General features: G+C 46.4%; 1 protein-coding gene across 1 annotated transcript in view; it reads left to right on the top strand.

Moving 5' to 3' along the window:
* Positions 1-20,798, top strand: part of LOC104411794 (PH and SEC7 domain-containing protein 3-like) — a gene marked incomplete at its 3' end in the record, with an annotated part of 26,091 nt that extends 5,293 nt beyond the window's left edge. The window contains exons 3-7 of the mRNA XM_010022312.1: positions 11,148-11,354; positions 11,455-11,535; positions 14,676-14,788; positions 17,024-17,082; positions 20,709-20,798. Of these exons, the coding sequence (XP_010020614.1) occupies positions 11,148-11,354; positions 11,455-11,535; positions 14,676-14,788; positions 17,024-17,082; positions 20,709-20,798 (550 nt within the window). The remainder of the gene's footprint in view (positions 1-11,147; positions 11,355-11,454; positions 11,536-14,675; positions 14,789-17,023; positions 17,083-20,708) is intronic.
* Positions 20,799-24,010: the final 3,212 nt, after the last annotated feature.

The following is a 24,010-nucleotide window of genomic DNA, read 5'->3' as shown; positions in this document are numbered from 1 at the left end:
CGGGTAGCAGGGCACGGCAGCACCTTTGGCATCCTTCCCTCTGGAGGGATCCCGAGCGTAACTGACACGCGGACCCTAGGTGGCGTGAGGTCCTAATGCGTATCGGCAAGGAAACCTAGTCCTTTAGTGAAATAGCAGGAGGGTAACATCCTTCTCGGCTCTTAGGAAATCGCTGGCTTTGGGAGGGGTCAGCGCTGGTATGTGAAGGCCAGTCACATGCCTTCAGAACCGAAAAAAAAAAAGGAGGAAGAAAAAAAAATAAAAAGATGATTAGAGGCTGGCGGGCTGCAAGTTCATATGGGCTCCCGGATGTCTGGAGGCTTCGTCCCTGCTGTCCTTCCCATCAGCTGCTGGCCATGGCTAAACGCAGTAAGTCCTGGCGAGAGCCGTGTAACATGCCTGCTCTGACAGCCACCCGCCGTCGTGCTTCCCTGGGGCACGGGACCTCAGCGGGCCCCATGCTTTCCTGCAGGACAGGTTGGCTTGCTTTTGCAAGCTCTCCTTTCTTAGCACAGCTTTGGTGCCCTTTGTGTCTGGTCAGCGGAGGAGGGATGCTTGGGGGAGAAGGGTGTGCAGCTTGCCTTCCCTTGGGGATGGTTCCAGCTCTTGGTGTCTTTTTGGAGACTTAGTCTCACTCCTAGGTATATAATGGTTATCCTTCTGGGGAAAAAGCAGATTTCTGCAGCTGAAGTAGCCTCAAGTTTCCGCACGTGGAGATGCGAGAACTGGGGTAGTGTGACGTTTCAGAGCTGAGAGACAGCCTCTGTGTATCAGGGCACCGTGGAGTCCCCATGAAACATACTGAGCCACAGGTTGCCAGTGTAATAAAGTGCAATAAAGATGTTGAATTTGAGCTGCATTTGATCCCCACATCCCCACATTATCCCTGCAGTCCCCACCATTGTATTTGTGCCCTAGGTACTGCAGTCCTCCCTTCTTGTGCCGTGGGTTGTGTTGAGATGGAGCAAGGCTCAGCCTTGTATACGGGATTTCAGTCTTCCTTGTAGACGCTATAAGGAAGACTGTTCGCATGGTGCTACCCAGACATCCAGCCTGAATTTGTATCCCTTGAACTGGGTATAATCATTTACACCAAATCAGAGTGGGAGGAAGGGGATGTATTTCCAAAATAGTAAGATACACCTAAGGAAAAGCGAGTTAATCTTTGCTATGTATACAGCGAGCGTTAGAGGATCACTTTATCTGAAAGGGAAATACACAGTTCTCTCAGTGATGATCTTCATATTTCTTTTCTGCTTTCAGATTTTAAAGGCAGATTTTTTTTTAATCTTTTTTTTTTTTTTTCCTGCATTCTTTATAGCAGACTTCTCATTCTCTCCTCCCCTGTATGCTACACTCAGAAAAAGAAATTAAAAAAAACCCTAAAAAACTTCTGGCATTTGTTCTCTCCTAAGTTCTCTTGGAAGGTGTGGTCTCTGTTGGCAGGACATCGCTCAAGATTTTTCTAAATCCAGAGAGAAAAGAAAAAAAAATTATTGCAGCTCCTAATCCTCAAAAATGCTAAGTATTTGCCACCTGCCATCATCTTCAAAGAACTGCTGATGCTTAGCAAATTCTGGAAGTCCTGTTACTTTACTTTTCCTAGAGGTGCAAACACAAATTTAGCCACGTATGTATTATTCTGTAATTCAAGGGGGAGGGGAGGGAAAGAAAAACTGCCTAAAGGAACCTGATGTTCTCAGAGTAAATGCACAAGAACACAGACTGCAGTTCTCAATGGCTTCCAGGTTACTCCTAATAGTTTGGGTGTCTCATAGTAGTTCCCAGAGTTGTTTTCTTTCTTCCAGGTATGGGTCTTTTCTAGCAGTTTATTAGTTGGCACTCTGCTTATTTCTCTTTGAGGCAATAAACTTGGTTGAAAGATAAACCCAGTCTTGATCCCTTTCTCCAGGTTGATTCTCTAGGTTTCTTCCCAGTGTATCAGTATCCTCCATGCCAGTTATACTTCTGGTTTTCAGTTGGCCCTCTGGTATTTTTGTCCAAGGTAGCTTCTGTTTGATTTTCAGTGTAGATATGAGGGTCAGTACTTGTATATGTAACCTTTATTCATTCATTTTATTAATCTGTACATCAGCTGTCTGGTAGACTTTTCCCCTTTGAAGACTCGTCTTGTGACATGGTTGAATCTGCTGAGATACCTGTGTCCCTAGGTGGATGTTTTTTGGCCTTTGGACATGCCTCAACTCGTGACAAACACTGGGACTTAGGAGAGCTAGTGCTGTCAGAAGTCGGTACATTGTATTTGCTGCCATCTATATGCTCAGGTTAAGGAAAGTTGTTCAGAAGAATGCCACTTCTCCTAGAAGAGCGAACGCATGAAATGCATCTGCAGCTGGTGAACAGCAAACAGATGCTGGAGCTCTTTTTCCTGCACGTGGGCTACTGTATCTGTCAGTTTGTGAGCCACAAGTAAGCACAATATGCTGGCATGGGTATGTTAAATCCAGGTCAGGATGAAGTGGTGCAATCTGCAGGGGTGAATTTCTGAAACTGGTGGCATTTTGGCAGCTGGGGATTTGCCCCTTTATTGCACAGCTTTAGTAACTTAAAAAGTGTTAAATCACACTGATCACCTTGGTGTTCCCTGCAGAAAAGTGGCATCACTTTATCAAGTCTCTGGAAATGCAAACATGTGAGTTTGCCAGTTTTGCTGTGGTTAGTGAGGTGCTTGCAACACCAGTTTAGTGAGACTTTGTAATACTGCTTCTAGTTCCTAAATAAACTGTTGTTTTAGGGAAAAAAAGAGCTGCTTACTTTTCGCCTCTTCAGTTCCCAGCCTCCTCTGAAAATAAAGCAAACAAAACAAAAATCCAGAAGCTGACAGAGACAGAAAATGGGGGGAAAAAAGAAGGAAAAGAAAAAAAGTATAGCAGCTGATCAGTTCGCTGCACAAAGCACCTCAGTATAAAGCTGTCAGCAGCTCAACTTCTGAGCTGGCATCTGTTGGCACATCTCCATTAAAGTCAAAGCCATTTAGGTCAGGAAGCCTTCATTCACCGAAACAAGGCGTCCCTGCCAGCTCCAGGTCCGTCCCAAAGTGCAGCCTGCTGTCTCATCCATTAGCCATGACTGACTGCCAGTCAAGCCCCTCTCTATGTGCTTGCTGGTTAACTCTCTTCTTCCTCTGTCTGTCTGTCTGTCTGTTGGGGTAGAGAGAAGCAGAGCCTGGCGGTTGGCAGGGTGACATAAGCATGTATAGCTTTGGATGTGATGTGGGAGCACCGGTGGAGGAGAACAGGGCATGTAGCATGCAAACTCCTTGCTAGCACAGCTGGGTGGGCTGTGGGTTGGTTGGCAGTTGGTTTTCCTTTATTACGGAAGTCTGTCTTTTATTAACTATAGAAGAGTTATTGACTATTCTTTCTGAGGGCAGGTGGTTCATTCTGCTGCATGGTTGCAACTCAAAGCTCCTGTGTGATACTACTGCCAGTGCCGAAACGCTCCATCTGCACATCTCCAGGGAAGCCCTAACCAAAAGGCATAAACCCCTATATTCTTATGCATCTGGCTTGCTCCTTGCCAGCAAGGTCCAGCTGGACTAGCTGCCATATCAGTGTGCACTTCCTGGGCCAGTCTCCAAACAGTTAAACTGTGTCCAAGTGAGGGGGGAAGTATTCTGACTTCCTAGTTTTGCTCCTGTCCTGGAGGAGGCTCATGGGGAAATGTCATGTTGCTGCTGAGTGCTGGGACGGCTCTTAGCACCCACAGTATGCAGAGGGCAGATGAGCTCGGGGTATGAAGCCCGAGGGCTCCTCGACCACTTAGAGGCTGAGTGTTTTCTGAGCAAGGCCAGGGGTCTTGTTTTTGCTCATGTCTGGGGGCAGGTGGGCCAGATCCTGAATGTGGAACTATCCTGATGTAGCCAGGAGACCAGTCTATATGTCAATACATTGGTCAGAGATGTCCACCCTCTGTGGCAAGGTCCAGGTTTTCACTTCCTAAGCATGGTGGCATTAATGCGGTGCGAGTCCCTTTGCAATCGCTAACCCCTGCCACAGCTATGATAAAGGAGCCTGAGGCTGAAATGGAATCAAACTTGAAGTATTTTTAGAAAACATTTGTACTTCAGGTGGCAGTGAGCCAGGTGTCCATGTAATAAAGGGCATGGTGTCTCTCAGAAGGGCTGCAATCCTGCCCCTGTGTGTGGTGGGACTTCTTGTCCTAATGCTGTGATCCTGTAATGACAGTCTGTAACAACATTTGCTGTAATGCAAGCCTATCAGAAATGGCATTTTCTGAATGCTTTAGCTGTTGGCTCTCTACTTAGAATCGGCGGGAATTCTTTTAATCAAAGAAAAAGGTGGATGATTACAGGGAGCAAGAGGTTATTTTTAAGCAGCAGCACATATTTCAGCCCCTGAAATTGCCTTTGCATATGCATTTTGTTGATAACCAATAGGAGATTATGGGGATGGTTTATTGTTTACTTTGCTCCTCACTGTGTGACAAGGCTGAGGTACTCCTTAATGGATCTTTGGTGGGTACTCTGAGGTGTCGAAACCGTCCTCCCTTCATGTGTCCTGGCTGATGCTGTGCTCGTGAGACACCCACTGAATCGAGTTGCAGTAAAGTGCAGCTGTGTCAGTCCTCAAAGAGGGATCTACTTCAAAGCGTGTCTTTGAACAGAATCCATACGTAGGACTTCAAAGTTTATTAAACTATTCGAAGTAAAATAGCACAGTGACTCATCTGCTAGGAAAGGGCATTATTTTTATTTTTATTATTTTCTCCCCTTCCTACAGTTGTATCTTGGAAGAGCCCTGGAGCTGGAGGTAACTGGCAAGGTAAACCATTGCTTGATGTGTTTTGTGCTCGCTGTGTTCTGGCCCTGAAGAAGCCGGTTCAGAGCTGCAGCAAAGCTGCAGCAGAGCTGTTCCCAGCCTGTCTGTGTGGTCGGTCATTTGTGGCAGGAACTGACTCATCACATCCCACTGCTGCCGGGATTTCTCTGCTTTCGCTGGTGGGGCTATTCCTTTCAGAGCCAGGCTGCTCAAGCACGGCTTTTCAGCTCCCTTGAAACAAAACGCAGCCTGTGCCGCTGATTATTTCTGAAACGTGGCTGAGCATCCGTGCCTGTCTGAAGGGTTGCAGTGTAGGGATTTGTTCCCGCAGGGCAAGACTTTTTGCAGAGGGAAGTCTGCACTCCCCCGCGAGGTCCAGGCTGGTGTCAGGGGTATCTGAGTGCTTCTGCCTTTCTGGTGCCCCTGTGACACTGCGAGGTGAGAGCCACTGCTGATGGGCTGTTGAATTAGAAGCAGACTGCGCTTTTCATGGCCAGAGTTGATCGTTATGGTTAAGGGAATGGTGTTCTCTGTTTCGGATCCAGGAGAAGAAGAAAGCTCAGGGTGAAGGCGTGTAAAACAACAGGGCCAGCACGGAGCTGCAGAGGGTGATTGTCAATCCCAGCGTGGCTCCCCGGCGGATGCTGAACCCTGCTGAAAACAACATTTGTTCTGGCCTTAGTTTCAGTGCGCCAGAATGCCTCTCCACCCTTCCTTATTTTTAATCATTGCAGCGTGTTGCTCTGATGGACTTTGCTGGCAAATGCCTGACATAGCCTGCCTTGAACTAAAGCTTATGTTAAAGGCATGCAGATTTATTTGAGAGAAAAAGTTGATTTCCTGCTGTTTCCTCCTCCTCTCTTTCCAAAAAGAGCTGTGAAGGTCCCATCCCTGTCTGATCCAGACTTCCTCTGAAATCTGTGCATCCAGTGCACTCCCTCCTGGCACGCATGCCGGATGGGTTAGCATTCCTTGGGGAAGGGTCCCATGTGCATCCAGGGGAGACTGCGTGTCATAGAGCACAAGCTACACTGTGATCCATCAAGAGCTGCAGGCAGTGGCAAGCTGTGACGTGGCTGGGCTGAGGACAGTGCTTAGGCTGAGTTGTCACAGGCTGCCACTCTGTGTCTGCTCCGAACGTCAGCTCCTCTTAGCGGCTAAGGCAGTTGTTCCATGCTGGGTCTGAGCTTTTCTCATATAAAGCAAAATGCTGACACGCTCTTCTTCCTTGGGACAAAACAGAGATTCCTTCCCCTCCCCCGCCATTAATGTGCTAAAAAAGAAAAGGTGTAAGGCACCTGAAACTGCACGTACACATGCTGAGGTTTCTAGTTGCAGACTAGTAGAGTGGGAAAGTGGATCACTATGATACGAAGTACCTGTATCCTGAACATTACTAGCCTTGCTCTGTTTTTGTCTGGACGTTGCACCCACTCCACAACCTTCCACTGATGTGGAGGTTTTAGATTTTGGTGAAACTCAGGATTGGGGTTAGAGGGGAATAAGTGAATCTAGGATATTCTTAAAACAGATAAAGCGTGCTAAGTGCTGAGCATGACACGGTTGCGATACCTTGGCAGTGGCAGCCAAATCGCCATTGACCTGGTCAGTAATGGAGTAAGTGAAGAAAACAGCATAAAATGTTTCAGACCGCCTAGCTGTTGCGGTGTGTTAAAGGCAAACCAGCTTTTACAGATGTTACAGTGTGCCCCTGTTTCTGCAAAACAGCTTTACAGATGTTACAGTCTGCCTGTGTTCCATCCATGAGCGTGGAGGGGTGGCTGCTGCTGTTAGAAGGTATTGAATTTACCATAGGGCCTATTTATTGAATTGCTGTAATTTCTGCTGGATATGGTGGTCACAGCCTTTGTGCATTCACTGTGAACCTGGGAATACTTTAGTGGAAGGAGGGAACGTGTCAGGAATGCATTGCTGGGACAGAAATAAGGAGGTTTAAGGAGCTTGTTTCTGGCCACAGCTCATGCATTCTGTGAGACCAGAGGGTTCTGGTTTTTTTTTTTTAGCTTCTGTTTATTGTGTTTTCCAATATAAGAGATTAATGTAAAAGTCTCTGGATGAAAATCTGCAGCCATTGCTGTACAGGCAATTACTAGTAGTATCATTACAGTCCCTTTTGGCCTTGAATCCAGGATTAGGGGGAGTACAGTCAATTACATTTTCAGCCTACTTCTGTCAGTGGAGGTTTCTCATTTTTATGTGATAAAGAGTAAAGCTGCATGAGAAATCCGTGGCCAGTCTTGCTTTGTATCACAAAGCCCTTTCTTGGCTCTGTTTAGCTGGTAATGCTGCTGTGGACTTTGTGTGCAGAAACTGCAGACTGCAGAAGACAGTCTGCAATCACTTCTAGCCCTTGATTAGAGTGTGTTATAATCACTTCACAGAGGGAGGCAAGTACTGGGAGGGAGGCTGTCTGTGTTCAGCAGCTGGGGAAACTGAGGCATGGCAGGAAAATGGTTCACCGAGAAAATCTTAGAGGTAAGCCTTTTCCCTGAGTAACATGCCCTGGACCCTGCTAAAATGACCTCTCCAGAATGCAGCTTGCAATAGTCTTCATTTCCTAAGCCTTCAGTGATGTGGGCACTGACTCTTCTCACCACTTAAAAAACCTGAGAATTGGAGTCTCACTTTAATATTAACAATCTAGCATTTTTCCTGAACAAAATGCTTATATTACAGACAACCTAAACTGCTGATTTGATTGTCTTTTTGTACTTATGAAGTAACAAGCTAGTCAACTGTCAGAACAACTGAAGATAGCATCCCTTATTCATTGAGCTGATACATGTATGGGGACCTCCCCTCAGGAGGAAGTTTTAAATCGGGGAGGTTGGAAGATAAGGTTTGTTATGCAGCCCTGTTGGCTAGTTTTGGCAAGCAGGGGAAAGACACGCTCTCCTTCTTGCTGAGTGTTCCTTGTTCACATCCTTGCCACTGCTTCAAGAGTCAAAACAAAAGCTGGGAGCTGCGGTACTGTTTATTTCACCAAGTGCCAGATGCTGGCACTTCCTTTCTTTCTAAACTTACGGTGGTTTGTGGTAACACTGATTCTCATAGTGCACTGCTTCCCAGCAGGGTGCAGATGTTTCTTGTCAGCTTTGGCCATCTTTCAGGGCTATAAATATTGCCTTTAATAAAGAGCAGTGGTGAAACAGGCCTGTTATTTATCAAAGAATCAGAATCATAGAGTGGTAAGGTTTGGAAAGGACCTTTCCAACCCCCTTACCATGGTGTTGTGGTTTAACCCCAGCAGGCATCTAAACTAAGTACCATGCAGCCACTTGCACACTGCCCCCCCCCGCAGCGGGATGAGGAGGAGAATCAGAAAAAAGGTAAACCCCATGGACTGAAATAAGAACAGTTTAATAGCTGAAATTAAGTAAAATAATAACAATAAAAAAGAGAAGAATAAAACCCAAGAAAAAAAAGTGCTGCACAATACCATTGCTCACCACTGTTCGACCAATACCCAGCCCAGCCTGAGCAGCGATCAGTGGCTCCTGGCCAACTCCCCCCAGTTTATATACTGGGCATGACGTTCTATGCTATGGAATACACCTTTGACTAGTTTGGGTCAGGTATCCTGTCTTTCCTCCCAGCTCCTTCTGCCCCTCCTTACTGGCAGAGCATGGGAAACTGAGAAGTCCTTGGTTTAGAGTAAGTACTACTGAGCAACAAATAAACCATCATTGTGTTATTAGTGTTATTCTCACACTAAATCAAAACCACAGAAGTGTACCAGCTACAAAGGAAGAAAATCATTCTATTCCAGGACTTACGGGCAGGGACACCTTCTACTAGACCAGCTTGCTCAAAAGCCCCATCCAGCCTGGCCTTGTACAGTGCCAGGGATGGGGCAGCCATGACTTCTCTGAGCAACATGTGCCAGTGCCTCACCACCCTCACAGTAAAGGACTTCTTCCTAGTATCTGATCTAAATCTCCCCTCTGTCGGTTTAAACTCATTCCCACTTGTCCTCTCAGTATCTGCCCTTGTAAAAAGTCCCTCTCAGTTTTCTTGTAAGCCCCCTTAAGGCATTGGAAGCTTTCTCCAGGCTGAACAAGCCTGACTTTCTCAGCCTGTCTTCACAGGAGATGTGCTTCAGCCCTCTGAGCATCTTCTGATCATCTTCATGGCCTCCTCAGACTCGCTCCAACAGCTCCATGTCCCTCTTGTGCTGGGGGCCCCAGAGCTGAATGACCCAGGTGGGATCTCATAGAAGCAGTGGAGAGGGGAAGAATCGCCTCTCCTTGACCTGCTGGTCACTCTTATTTTGATGCAGCCCAGCATATGGTTGGCTTCTCATCAATCCACACCCTCAAATCTTTGCCCTCAGGGCTGCTCTTAATCCATTCTCCACCCCATCCTATATTTGTGCTTGGGATTGCCCCGACCTACATGTAGGACATTTAAGAGTGGGACTGCAAATTGACTTGGCCTTCAAAGCAGCATTTGTGCATGGAAGAACACGTAGATGTGTTAGCTCACCTGATTATCCTTTCCTTTTGTCCATTGTTAGAGTGGAGAGTTTGAAACCAGTCATGCCTGATTTGAATGGACAAAACGTTGCTTGGGATGTATGTCAGAGGATTCTGAGATTTTCTTTCTTCACAAGTTTGGAGTAGATAAAATTTTTAGAGAATTTCAGATATTGGTTAGTGGTTTTGTAAAGGGCTGAGGAGGCATTTCCCACAACAACAGTATCAGGAGGGGCTTTTTTCTTTTCTAGGGTAGCTAGTGGTCAGTGGTGCTGTTGGAGTTGTATTTACAGTATTCATTCCCTGCTAAAGTACTGCAACTTAGCCCCTTTTGTTACATCGTCTTATCATTTACACTGAAATAAATGCAAAACCAAATCCCTGATACTTGCAGGAACAGATTAGATGTCTGTTTTCCGCAGTACCACACACCTTCTTCTCTTGAACAATGCATGGGAAAAGAGGTAGGGCACAGGTGATGATCTGTGTGGAAGGAGGCATGCAGAATAGCAAAGGTTTTTGCTTTAAGCTTGCCTTACCTGAAAATCTCATCTGTAAAGGGTTAATAAATGGCTAGCAGACATTTCAGTAAATGGCTGGATAATTGTTACTGGAGCGCAGTGATCGGTTGTTCTAACCATGGCTTGTCAAGCCCGAAGATTACAGTGGTGTATGAAACCGTGGTATGCTGAAGTGTTGTGTTCTAAATCATGTTTAACTCATTCCAGTTGTATCTGCCCTGCACATGACCCCTGCTGATCATTCATTAGCCCTGTGTAAATGAGGATTTGGTGAAAAGAATTTCTGTATATATAGTTTTTTAATAGAAATGCCGTCACGTTCACAAACCCAGAGCTGAGGTTTTGCAAGAATTTTCATGCCAGTGTCAGAGAAGAGCTTTTCCAAAGTTAAAGCCTGCCTGTGTGCAGTGGTGTGTATGTGGGGGTGTGCTTTCTGGTGTGGAGGGCTCTTGCCTTTCTGAGGGGAGAAGCAAAGCAGGCACACAGCTCAGCCAGAGCTTTCCTGCTGTAGTAGAGGTGGGAGGAATCTATAAATGCATGATTTATGTAAAATGCCGTTGGACTGCCATGCTGAATATCCTGACTTTGAGCAGACAGTGAAGGAAATTGCTTCAGGAGAAAAGGAAGCAGTTCTCTAGGCTGGCCTGGGTGACTTGTGTCTCCCATTCCCCAAACTGGGTTCCTTGGTCCAAGTCCTGCTTTATCTGTGGAGTGCCTGCTGCTCAGGGATGGCATGGAAGCTGCTGAGGCTTCTGTGGATGTTATTTTAGATTTGGGGAGTTGTATGTTGTATTGTTTCCAGGACAACTGGGGAAGAATAAGGAAGGGACCTGTGCCGAGTCAGCTTGGAGCTACTGAACACCCTGGCTTGCTTGCCGCATTTTCCCCTGGAAAATGACTAATGGCCTACTTTTACAGGGACCCCTTCAAGCCAAGAAAGTGATTGGTTTAAAAAATACTAGTGCAAGAAGCAAACAAGGAGCCAGTGTTGTCAGATTCAGTTGTAGACTGATAATAGCAAACAGCTCTCTGTGAAGTGAGCGCAGGTTGTGGACACTCATTACACTCAGAAGGTGAGTGAAGGGCAAAATGTGTTTCTGGGCTGGAAGGCCCATTTTTGGGTCTCTCTGTTTAGTCTCTTAACCTCTGATGACTGCTAAATAAACATCCCTCTTCCACACAGCTCATTCAATTAAGTGGAATTTGCTATATTGTGTAATCTTGCCTCTATACCATTAATTGCCTTCTATTCTAAGAGTAATCAAGTAATTCTTGAAACTGTGATGTCATCGTATTTTTCTTCTTTCCATATTCTTTCTGTCTCATAGCAATGCTGAACTGCAGAGTATGGTTTTAGACTCCAGTGCTGCCATGGGGAGCAATGAACTTCATGAGAAAGATGCCACCGGAGCCCTTGGCCATGATCTCAGCAATGGCAGCAGCAGCAATTTGGAAGCAGCCCGGCGCCTGGCTAAGCGCCTCTATCATCTGGACAGATTCAAACGCTCTGATGTGGCAAAGCATTTGGGTAAAAAGTACGTGCTGATTCGAGGTGTTTGGCCACATTGTTGTTCTTGCTGATTCTGGAGGGGTTCACTCTCAAATGATAACCTTTACTTATCTGTTTGTTTAAAGCAACGACTTCAGCAAGCTTGTGGCCGAAGAATACCTGAAGTTTTTTGACTTCACAGGCATGACGCTGGATTACTCGCTCAGGTACATGCCCATTTGCAGACCTTACATTCTTGTTTTAGTAATGATGCTGTTGGCTCTGTTGTCCTGGTTCAGGTGATTGCCCTGAGGGGGCTTAAGAGGGTGAAGAGAGGGATGTGAGGTGTTCCTGGGGTGGCTTGGTATGCTGCTATACTCCAGAGCGCTGTTGGGGCTCTGACATTTCCTGGAGAGGGAAATCTTTGGGTGGGCCTGCTTAGAGATGGTCCTTGATGCAGTGGAGATGGAGAAAAATGACCACTCTGTAAACGGGGGACTTGTAGTCTTTGAGGTGCTGCGAGGGAATGAAGGTGTTGCTCATAGCTAAGCCACATAGACTTTTTGGCTGATGACTTTTAAAGCTTGCTTTGCCTGGCTGCAGTGCACAAAGCCAGGGCCAGGGTTTGATGTGGCTCTGCAGCCCCCCTTGCTGCATCCCTCTGAGGCACCCAAAAATGTGCAGAACAGCAAAAGCTTCCATGTGGAAAATGCTTTGGTATTTTGGTAGCTGCCAGCATGGGTGTTTGAAAACACAGCCCTTCAATTTTCCTTCCTTCTTGCACTGAAATTAGGCCTCAACAATGTTTGTTTTCAGTATTTTTTCTTAAGAGGCAAAATACCAAGTTTGTATTATCACTAACAGTGATACAGTGGCCTGTTAGCACAGTTGCTGGTGTTCTGGAATTTGAAGGGATTTAAAGTGAGTTTAAATCATCTGGCTGAAGTTACTCATATGCATTTATTGTTTTTTCCTAATGATACAAACCCAGGAGGTTTGCAGGTACTAGCCAGTCCCTTGCAAATGCATTGCCAGGGGCTGACTTCAGGAAACCATGGCAGACGCCATGGAAAACCTGGAGCCCTGGCTGCCAAAGGCGATGGAAAAGAAGAGTGAACCGCCTGTTTCCGTGGCAGGGGGAGCAGAGCCAAGCTGGAGCACTCACACAGCACAGGACGGGAGCATCCTGGGTAGTGGGAGGTCTGCTGCTTCTCTGAGTTTTAGCAGCCCTGAAGTGCAATGCTAAATATACCCGTTTTTTAAATTGTGAAATCCAACACCTAATTACTTTGTGGCACATATTTAGGAGGTCTCTGCTCCCGGTAGATCTCCTGTTAATATTAATAGTCATGACCTTCTCTGGAATATGCCCTGGCTTGTGTGGGACTTAGACATGCCAGGGGTTTGCTGAGGTTTCAGGAGTAGCTGCAGCAAGTATCCCAGGCACACAGCAGAGGCTGGGAGACACAGCATCATCCCCAGACCTGGGGGAGCTGAGGCATGCTGCTTGGAGACAGTCAGAGGCAACCGCCCTGTTGCTGCTGGCTCGCTGACAAGCTGTGGTTTGTAAAGCATTCTGGAGCCTGTGGCAGCAACCCAGACTGATGCTATCCCCCAGCTGTGGGAGGCCATTGTGCAGTGCGTATCACCATTGGTGGCAGGGCTGGAAAATGGGGAGTGTTGTTCCTTCATCATTCTGATCTGCTTCCACACCTGGACTCACATCACCTATGCACCTCCTGCATGCAACTCTCTGCAGGACTGCAGGAGGGGAGGAGGTGGGACCGCTGCTCCAGCTCCTCTCAGAGTCCATTCTGGTCCCCGCAGTGGGCAGAAACTCTCTCCGATGGTCCTGGGCCTGCAGCATCGTGTTCTGAGAGTGGGGAACCTGCCTTGTTTATTTACCAAATGTTGTTTCATTAGTTGCCTCTCTGAGGCAGCTTCCAGGGTGGTAAAGGTGCTGAAGAGGAGAGAGTGTAGGTCAGTGGTGCCTGGCGTGGGCAGGGGGTGTCACTGGAAAGAGCTTTAGCTGGAGGAGGAGGAAAGATGGCTAGTTATCAAAATGTCCCATAGGGCATGAGGTAGGAAGTGAAGAGAAACTCTGTGAAAACTCAGTTGTGTCTACTTGTGAATTGGGTTACTTGAAATGCATCACATGTGAAATTAAGTTATTACCAGGCAGATCACACTCTGTATGGGTGCGAGATCATTGCAAGTACAGCCCGTCTCTGACCTTACATCAAAGAGAAAAAATTAATGTTTATTCGTCCAGACTAGATAGATGTGAATGTTCCAGTGACATATTCCACACCTTTCAGATCTGGTGTTAGTTGCAGTCTCATGGGGTATTTAAAAATTGTCTATTAGGCATTTATTTTATGTGCTGTTTTGCTTGCGACCCAGTGGGTTTGTGTGTTCAAGCTTTTCTTAGAAGCATCCTGACAAATGAGCGTAGGTTGATACCACTGAGGTCATCTCTTGGCTCCAGGATGTGGGGATCTGGGGAAGTGCAGAAGTTCATCTTTGGCTACGAGGCGAGTTTTTCTAGCAGGGAGAATAGCAGCATGGTGAAGAGGAGGGGTGGTGGAGTGCTGGTTGAAGAGTGGAAGATGCGTGTGTGTCCCACCTCTTTGCACAGGCTTGCTGGCTATGTCTAATGAGTGTGACCAGCCCTGCTCCTTGCCATGTCATGAGCAGGAACCCAGGAGGGCCAGATTGCTCCTGCTGCTGCTGAAGCCCAGTGGGAGTGTTGTGACTCTTCTGCCCTCTTCCCCAGATGCTTTCTGCAGATCAGGTAGTTACACTGCCCTCTGCAATGCAACTGATGTGGCCCTGGCCGCTTTCATAGTTGAGCCTCCAGGAGGAGGACTGCACCTTTTCTGTGGCCTCTGAGTCCGCAGTGCACCTACTCAACTTCACCTACTGGACTAGCTCCTCCGATTTGGATGGGAGTACTAGTGAGTGTAAAGCTGAAAGGTACAGGGGTGATAGGCAATTGCAAAAGGGCAGAACACCCTGGACATTTGTCATTCATAAGGAACAATTGCTTCAGTTTCTTCCCCAAAGTAAAGAAAAATACTAAGAATAAGAATAGCTGTTTCAAATAGTGTAATTGCTTATTAGTTTGTATATTCCATGGCTGAAAGCAGTGGTAATTTAACTCCTGCTTCATTTATTGTAATGCTGTGATTAACTGCACACAGAATAATAGCCCATTTTCCTAGAAAGTGTTCTTGGAACCAAATATCTGGTGTGTGCTTATGTACTTCATGTACTTTTTCCTGTGAAGTGTGCTTTACTCTATGTACTGTGTGAGGCAAAAAGAGGTTCTTGACTTTAATTTCACTTTTTTCTGCTCTTCTTTTAGGAGTTTCTTTAAAGCCTTTTCACTTATCGGGGAAACTCAGGAACGAGAGAGAGTTTTAATCCACTTCTCCAGTAGATACTACCAGTGCAACCCAGACACCATTTCTTCTCAAGGTAACTTTGTTTCTGGTATGGAGGTCTTTGGTTGTCTCCCTTCATCCCTGTGTGTGGTGCATGCCTGGGAACTGCAGGTATGTAATTGCCGTGCCACGTTAGAGACTTGGACCCCGTTAGAGTATTGAAACCCTCCAAGTTCTCCACACATTATTGTGGTAAGAGAGTGAAAAATCTGTATTTGTCCCCAGTCAGAAAAGACATTTAGGCCTCTTCAGTGTAAATCCAGAGTTGTAGCATCTCCAGACTTGAATGTCCTCAGCTGGGATTTTCTGGTCTCTCTGACTTCCAGCATGTGTACGAACTTGTATTCTAGCTACACACATGTGGATGAGAATAGGTCCCATCTCAGGTGGAAGACAAGTTGTTCTCTTCCCACGCTCCATTCAGTGCTTGTGTCTCAGCATGCACTGGCAGCAGGCATGCCAGTTCTTGCCAGTTGTGGGGGTGAATTTTGGGTGTTGTATCCAGACCCTGGCATGGTTTCATCTCAACTAGCTAACATCAGTCAGAGTGCTGCCTCCTTGCCAATGTTTTCAGTCATTTTAGAAATGGATGGGGGAAACAAACAAACACACAGATCAAACCTGAGAAAGCTGGCATTGGAGAAAAGGACAAACTGTCCGCTGGCATACTGCTGTGTTCAGCTGGCCATGCTGGCAGAGGCATGTGGCCAGTGTAGACTGGTCACATCCTGAGAAAGTGAGGAGGATGAGAAAGAGAATAAGCAGGGCTAAGCTGGACACAGTACTGCAGGTGGGGTCTCATGAGAGCAGAACAGAGGGGCAGAATCACCTCTGATGGCCACGTTCCTTTTGATGCAGCCCAGCATAAGGTTGGTTTCTGGGCTGCAAGTGCACATTGCTGGGTCATGTTGAGCTTCTTATGGTCCATCCATCAAATCCATAACTCTCCAGTTTAGAGATAAGGATCCATGCTCTGGATGCATTTGTGGTCTGGAAATGAGAGGACAAGCTACTCTAGAGAAATACGTAGACCTGAACTGGAGTACTACAGGCCAGTTTCAAGCTGCTTTAGACTTACTACAGCTAGTGATAATACTTCTTCTCTCATTTCATACTCTTCTACAGTTCAGCCACATTGCTTGGGTGCTAGGGCCTGTACAAATGTTTGAAGAAAATACGGCTCTTACCTTGGGGAACATCTTTTTGTAATGGCTTCATCTTGCACAAATTTAAGCCTGTGGTAGTCACACTGAATGTGAGGTGTGTCTATGATTACCCTTCATTCCTCTTCCTTCACAGTAAAGAGGGACCTTTGCATAGTAATTTTCTGGACTCTGCTGTGAAGGTTTTTGAATACATCTCCCTGCGCTGTGTGCGTGTCTCATAAATGACTCTTTCTTCATGACACCCCCGTGAGAGAAAGAAGATGACACCATGTGTTTGTGAAAAAGAGAATGAAGAAAATATTTTTCCTAATATGTTCCTAATGTTTGGAAATTGACTAGAGGCATTTGGATTTTCAGAGATGATAAATGGCACCATGGGCACTGTCACCTTCATTGCAATTTGTGCACAGCCAATACACTGTGGGTTTTTAAAGGGGTTCCTGGAAATTGAGGACTGTGAAATTGGTGTCCGCTTTTCCAAAGTGGCAGTCTACACTGGCTTTCCCAGGTCTGCAACAGTGACTCCAGAGATGGAACGAGGGATACAGTTTGTCTCTTCTGGCTCATTGTTGGGGGTATTTGGTACAGGACCACCTTAAAAATCACTGAAGCACTTTCTACAAAGTATGGAGCCAAGGCAGCATAAAGTTCTCCCAAATTCAGTCTAATTGAGCCTTGAATGAGGAGGCGACCAGAGGAGGGGGAAGACAGGATACCATGTTGTATCCACTCTGCACACAAGAATGGGTGTATTTTATTCTTTCCTTTCTGCCCTGAAATAAATGGAGAAGAGGGAGTTGATTCAGGCTGTGGTATTGGTATTAGCAAGAAAAGAGTGACAGCATGGTTTCCTGTCTAGTTTGTCTCATCCATGGGTGCTGCAAGATAGTTTTGACAGTCATGAAAAGATGAAAGAAAGGCTGTTCTGGCTTGGCAGCTGTGTGATGACCTCACTGTTCATTTATTTAATTACATGTGTTTCTTGATAAAACAGATTCACATTATGGGAACAGACTCAATTAGGCTACAAGGTTCAGTTTCAGCTGTTCTTAAAGGTCCAGTCGTGGGTTTGTATGTGACTCTGGTTATGTCTATTTCTTCAGATGGAGTCCACTGTCTCACGTGTGCCATGATGCTGCTGAACACTGACCTGCATGGCCATGTGAGTATGCACAGCTTTGTGTAGACTGCTGCCCCAACACTGTGCTTGGAGGGGGTGGCCTTCTGGCAGCAGAGTCCCTTGCTGGTAGCCTGCTCCTAATGCATCTCTGCAGACATTGAACAGTGCTGCACTGCCAGGATGTTGTCCCAGGCAGGGCTCTCCAGCATGCTCAGATCAGTCGTGTAAGCTGGCATTGTGCCTGTCTTTGCTATGATGTGTGTGGATGCTCCTTGTCCTCTGGCCCCTGTCTTTCTGGTGTGCTTCTCATTCTCCCCTGATTAGAGCCCCTGACCAGGAAGCTATGGTTGGGATTGGTTTCCCCTTTGCAGTATGTGAAAACATTTGGGAAGGCAGAAGAAAGAAGAGAGGTGAAGAGGAGCTGGGAATGTCACAGGAGTAAGGTGATGTTTGCAGGCATCCAGTTGCACAGGGGAGATGTGGTGGAACGGGAGCTCTGTGGAGCCAGGGTAATGACAGGTTTGCCTGGAGCCAAGAGGGCAGAGGGTGGTTGTGGGCATCCTGCGTAGGAGCCCTGTGTTCCTCCACTGCCTGCCTGGGGGAAACAGAATTCCAGTTTGAGTCCTCTTAGTCACACTGGTGCCTGGTACAGGGTGCCAGCAGCCCTAGGACATATATTTCAGTACCCATGGTGCAATATGCCTGCTATGCATGGTATTCTCATGCTGATGGGAGGCTTCCTGCATGTTGGAGTCAGAAAGGAGACAGGAAAACACAGGGAGCATGGCATGACATCATGCAGGAGCAGTGGCTTCAGGCAGGTGGCTTTGGGATTTCTGTCTGTCCGAGACCCTTCCTGCCAAGGGCTTTTTCAGGAGGGCCTCGGTTGGGAGTTTGTATGCAACAAGGATGATGGGTTTTGGCAGCAGGAGTTGGAGGCACCCTCAATCTCTCTCAGGGCTGCTCACCCCTGTGGGTGAGGCTCTGCAGTAGGTGCAGGTCACGAAGCTGGGGCTTGTGTATGTTTCCCAGGGGTTTTGACACCCATCTGCTGTTAACTGAATGCCTTTGTCTGAAAATGATAGAAGTGGGAAGGGGAAGGAAGTTGCGAAGAATTTTTGTCTCTGAAGGCTGAGTCTTGTCTGATTGAGGAGCATGTCAGTCACAGGGAGGGTGAGCAGAGGTACAGGAACATGTCCTGATGCACCTCTTAGCATACACCACTTCCCTTGAGCACACCTGAGACTGCCTCCACAGGTATCCCAATCCCCAAAGCAATGAGCAGCCTTGGCATGCAGGGAGGGAGATTAAATGGTTGTGCATCGGCCCGACAGCATTTCCCGTTGATCCCTGCTATGCTTTAGTGGGCCCTACAATATTCATTAGGTACTGGAGTAAACAATCTGGCTCTGACCCATTGTCGCTGATGATGACTTGCAGCTGAAGCTAGAATGATTCTGGCTGTTGCAGTGTGTAACTCTGGAGGCTTATCGTACTTGCAGTTGTTAGTGTGTTATGTGTATGCAGCTGTAGTATTTGCCAGACTTCTGCACGTGTGTTCTCTCTCTGAATCCCTGTAATTTTGGTCTTCCTCTTACTGCTTTGCGTTATTCCACATAGGTGGTAAGTTGGGCATTTTTGACTTGGAATGCAGCCTCTTGCAGATATGTACTAATTACCTGTTTCCTAACAAAGATAATGCTCTTGACCCATCCTTACCATGATTCTGCCAGAGCAGGAAGCAAATGAATCACAGGGCTTGTCTACACTGAGCTCCATTTGTTGCTGACATACTCATCATAAGTGTGGACACTTATTTCACAATATGCTCAACTGCTTGTAGGGCTGTAGTGCAGCTGCTCTGCCTTCAGTTCACACTTTCCCTTAACTCCTGCAGACAAACTCTTACTTGTCCCTTTATTTATCCCTGTCTTGCCACATTTCATTCTCTTTGTAACTAAATCATCTTTGCTAGCTGTGTCTTGGAGATGCATGCTCGCTTCTCTGCAGGGGGGTCATCAACCAGACTCTGATCCTAAAGACTTTTAAGGTATCTCTAGACTGCCAGGTACACCTTCTGGAACCTGTGTGGCACTGTGTGGAGATGTAGCCTTGGTCCTGGAGCAAAACAGTCATTCCTCTGCAGTGCCAATTATCCCAGTAGGTGAAATGAGCCACACTGCTGTTGGTTTTGGTCAGCGTGGGGAAACTGTGAGGTGCTGCGTGGAGGAAACAAGCAGAAGCAGGCTGAAGTCTGTTGCAGGGAGGAAGGAAAGCATTTGCAAGTCTATTAGAACAGCTCCAGGTTGCACCCAAAGACTGCAATTATAAGCTGTGTTCTGCAAGCTTAGCAACCAGAGAGCCAGGGTTACAGCCAGATTGTGTTGTCAGGAGCCTTCCTGATGTTGGAAGCTGTGCATCATTGTTCCAGTGTTCCTGCCTGCCTTGTTCCTCTGGTCCATGCTGGCCACAGGATGATCTTCCTTTGTGGCTAGATGAGGCTGATGGTCAAAGTTTGCTGGTTCTCTATCCCTGCCTGATCATACACTATGAAAGGGAAGTAGAGGATGTGCCATCCAACCCGTCATGTAAGTGTAACATTGAATGACCTGTATTACCAACTGGTGCCCTTCTTTGGGTTCCAATCCTGTGTTAATTTGGCCTCTTGCTCCTAACCCAAGTTACTGTCTGCTCACAAAGGCCTTCCACCATACTTCTGCAGCCAAGGCATACCCTGACCATGGAGAAGTCATCTTTGCACCCTTTTGACTGGCAGCAGTGGCATCCCCAATGATACCTTGGTCATCACAAGGTCCTGTTTTCCCTCTGCCTCTATCATGTTTCACAGCTTATCCCAGGCTGCTTCCCTTTCCTCAGATCTCTCTGGGCTCCTTTTTCACCAGCTCGGTGTTGTCACTGCTGATGGCTCACAAAGCTCCCCGCAGGCCAAGGGTGGGACTTCTAGCACCTAGAGGACTGAGTACAGACACCTTCTCTGAGGGGTGATGGACACTGGGATCCAAGAACACCTTAGGACAACTTCAAGCCTCGAAATGGAGCAGTTTGGATCCTACATGAACATAGCCATTCCTTTGCTGTTTGTGGCTCAGTTGAACAACTTTCATTCTGAGAATTAGACAGGAAGAGAGAAAAGAGCAATCCTATGGTACACTCAAGGCAGCCTCAGCCTGAGAATCAGAAAATGTAATGGCTGCTCCTGGGTGTCTTACTGCAGCTTAGGGCAGTAGCTGCTGGGAGGGAGCATTGGAAAATATAAGAAAAGGTCTGGAAAGGGCCTCATTCAGCTGTTTCCTATGCCCCACAGCAGGAAAAAGTAGAGCTTTTGTATCAAAGACTGGTAGACCCTCTGGTGCCATGAGGTTGTAAGTCACCATGCAGATATCAGGAATCTTCTTCATCACCCTCCAGTATTTAGCTGTTTTTCTTTTTGGATGGGTGTGTGGGACTTGCGGTCCAAATGCATCTTCCCTTTTTCTAACATCATAAAAGGGTGCTTGTCTTTGGGTAACCTTGGAAATGCCTTCTTAGTGCTGCCTACCTTGGGCTTATATGAGAGAGGGAGATGCATTTCATCTAATGTTGCTTATTTACATAATTTTGGAAAGCAGTAATAATACAATGCTGTATTTCTCTGCCATCCATTCCAGAACATTGGGAAAAAGATGACCTGCCAAGAGTTCATTGCTAACCTCCAGGGAATGAACGATGGCAAAGACTTCCCGAAAGGGTTGTTAAAGGTAAGGAATGAACTGCAGAACATGGCTTTCCTTTTTTGTGAGAGGTAGTTCAAAACAGAACACCCTGCTTGCATTTTCTTTATCTTAATTGTCACACACAACAAGCGATGGGCATATTTCTCCTGCAAGAACATAGATAGGCTGTTGTTTTCGCTCTTGCCTTCGCTTGATTATTATTAAAACTTTCTGCAGGATGGAGGGTTAAGACTGAACTCCAGTAGGGCCGTCTCCAGAGCTGTGTGTCTTGTAAGCTCATGCAGCCATACCATCCCAGAGTGCTGTGTCCCGATTACAGTGGACAGAAGCAGCCAGTTGGTTCTGACTATTGAATATGTAAGTTAATCCTGAGCTCTGCATATCTGGAAGGTGTGTGTGTGTTTTCATCAAAAGTGCTTCGGGGTTTTCACATTAAAGCAGGAGATGTAATTTCAGATTAGAATGTATTGTCTGGCACAGGCTGCTTTGCTTCAGGTTTTGTTCATTAAGTTTGTGCCAGCAGTTAAATCTGAAGAACAGGGAAGGAGGCTAAGCAGGATGAATCTTGTTTCATTGTCAGTAATAATGAGTGTTTCATTTCTCTTTTGTGTGATTGCTGGCATGAAACAGAAGTCTGCTTGAGTGAAGACAGGAGCACATACACTAGAGTTCATAATATTTTTTTTTGGTAATGGAGATAAAAATGAGAGGTTGCTGCATCTAAGAGCTGACCTAAAGCCTACCAAAGTAAGTCAAAATATGAATTGCCCATTGTGAAATGCAGATGTACCTGCATCGTTACAAGTGCCAGACTTTGTTTTCTGGTATTTCTAATTTCTTCAGTTTCTCCAGCATCTTTGGAGAACTTTTTGTTGAGTCCTCCTGCCTCAGTTCTTACTAAGGGATTACGAATATAAACTCAACTGCCTTGTGTTTGGATTTAATGTCCTTATTTTTTAGAACTGTATACAGAGTATTCATCTGTCAGCAGCAACACTTAATTTTTTTCTTTTTCTAAGGATTCTCATTTCTCAGTCTGCCATAGAGAGATATGTTGAGGTTAATTTGCAGGCTAATTAGAACCCTTTTTGAATAAATAGGTCTCCAGACTGTGTTTAAATAACCTTCTGAGTGTACTGAGACTTCCATTGGTGCTCACCTGCTGTTTATTTTACTGCTGACAGAATTACACAGTCAGTGCTGTATCTTGTTGTTTAGTGCTGACCTGATAATGCTAGGGCCTCCTGGTTCTTCACTGGCCCACACAAAGCAAGGACCGAGGCTCAGAATTTTTTTGGATGTAGCAGGATGGAAGAAACCCGGCATCAGTGTCCCGCCGTGTCTGAAGCTCTTTTCTGCCTGCTGCTCTCATGCGCTGGGGGCAGAGGTGGCACCCAGTTTTGGTCCCTCGTCTGGCTTGTCTAAGATCTGCTGATGATCTGCCCCTTGTTTTTTAGTTCGTCGGTGGGGGGAAGTGGAGCGAGTGGCAGTAATTGTGGGTTTCAGAAGCTACATCACTGTGTCGGCAGCAGCCACCTTGCCACTATATATGTGATTACAAAGAATTAGCAGAAATTAAATTTGCATTAGTCTCAATAAATTAAATTCACAGAGCTCTGCTTCAGCGTGGTGCCAAAATGGATATGGCTTGCCTGTGCATTAGCAGTGTAGCTAATGAGCATCGATGCGGCTGCGAGCCATCTCCCTGCGTCCTTCCCCAGCTGCCCGGAGAGGAAGGACCGTTTCCACAGGGTGGCACTGTGCCCCTGTGGGAGTGAGGTCCTGAGCACCCACTGGTGAGTAATGTGCATCCGGGGGAAGCAGGTGGGCTTCTCTGCCTTGGCGGCCTTTCTGCATCCCCCCCGTCACTCTGCTGCAGCCCTCTATGAAGCTCTGTGACTGCTGAGCCCCAGAGCAAAGCTGAGTGGTGCTGGAAGGGAAAGAAGAGGGGGCACATCTTAGCAAATGCTTACATCTTTGCAGGTATTGTTCACCCAGAGCTAGAGAAGCTCCCTGCAGCGCACTTAGTGTGGGCCCAATTTGCAGAGTCAGGGATGAAAATACTGCTTGGGCTATCTAGGATAGTTGGCTGACAGGGAGAAATCAAGAGATACCTTCAGTCAATACCACCACACTTGGTGCTGTTGAGCACAGAGTGTGGCCCTGAGCACTTGTTTCGTCTGAATGGGAAGATAGCCCTTCAAGAGGCAGGTAGATCAACATGTGAGGAGGACGATTCTGTCTTCTGTGTGATCAGCCTCGGAAGACTTCTGATGTAAGATCTGATCACTCCTTTCTCTCCACTCCACAAGGGAGCCATCTCTTTGGTTTTTTTTAAGTTTGTGTCAACAATAAGGACACTTTGGTAAACACCATAAGGCCTTCAGGACATGATTCTTGGTGTGTCTGATAGTGCTGATAGTGCTTTGAGAACAAATTTTACTCTGGCAAGAGATGAAATGAGAAATGCTAATACATTAACTTGTTCACCTTGTGTCTTGCTGCTTGTCCATTAATACTGAAAAGAGTTTCACTTTGGTGCAGCCATCTGCACTAAGATTCATCTCTTCTTCTTCATTCCTTTTGCCAGATCTGGGGTTGCCTTTAAAATTGGGACCCATAAAGGCAAATACACCAAACTGTGATTAAAAGTGTGGTTCTCCCCATAGGATCTGCTTGCAGTGTTTGTATATTCAGTACTTTGCCAGGCAGGCAGATACATGTACCTTCCCTTTTATTCCAACTTAGCTCCAGTTCAACTGTCTGTCACACATCCTATTAATCTGCCATCAGCTGCTAGAAAGGACTAGACATGGAGACAGTAGCCTGATTTCCAGTTATGTACTGCTTTTAGGTGCATGCTGACCTAAGACTGGTAGTTTATCCTTCCTACTTCATTCCTATATGCATTCAGACTGGGGCAAATTCCTTGTAAATGAGAACCAGCATCCCGGTCGATGATTCTCTTCTCTGGTATAAATCAGGAGCATCTCTCTCCGTGGGTCTGGCTGATGTAGAAGGTGAGTCAGATCTGTTAAATCCAGGCAGAATTAAGGTTATTGAAAATGAAATTTTTCAAAGGCAAGAAAACTTTATGAAACTCTGTCCTTTGACTCTGAGCTGTCATACTCCAAACACACAAATTGCATCAAGCTGTTCATGAATTTCAGCCCCGATCTTAATCTTTCCTGTAGCAAAGGTCTCTTTGTCCTAGTGAGTTGAAGCCCTGGAAGGAT

This window comes from Nestor notabilis, unplaced genomic scaffold (genome assembly GCF_000696875.1).
Source record: "Nestor notabilis isolate BGI_N333 unplaced genomic scaffold, ASM69687v1 scaffold13679, whole genome shotgun sequence".
Taxonomy (NCBI): Eukaryota; Metazoa; Chordata; class Aves; order Psittaciformes; family Psittacidae; genus Nestor; species Nestor notabilis.
This window is presented reverse-complemented; position numbering and strand designations above follow the sequence as displayed.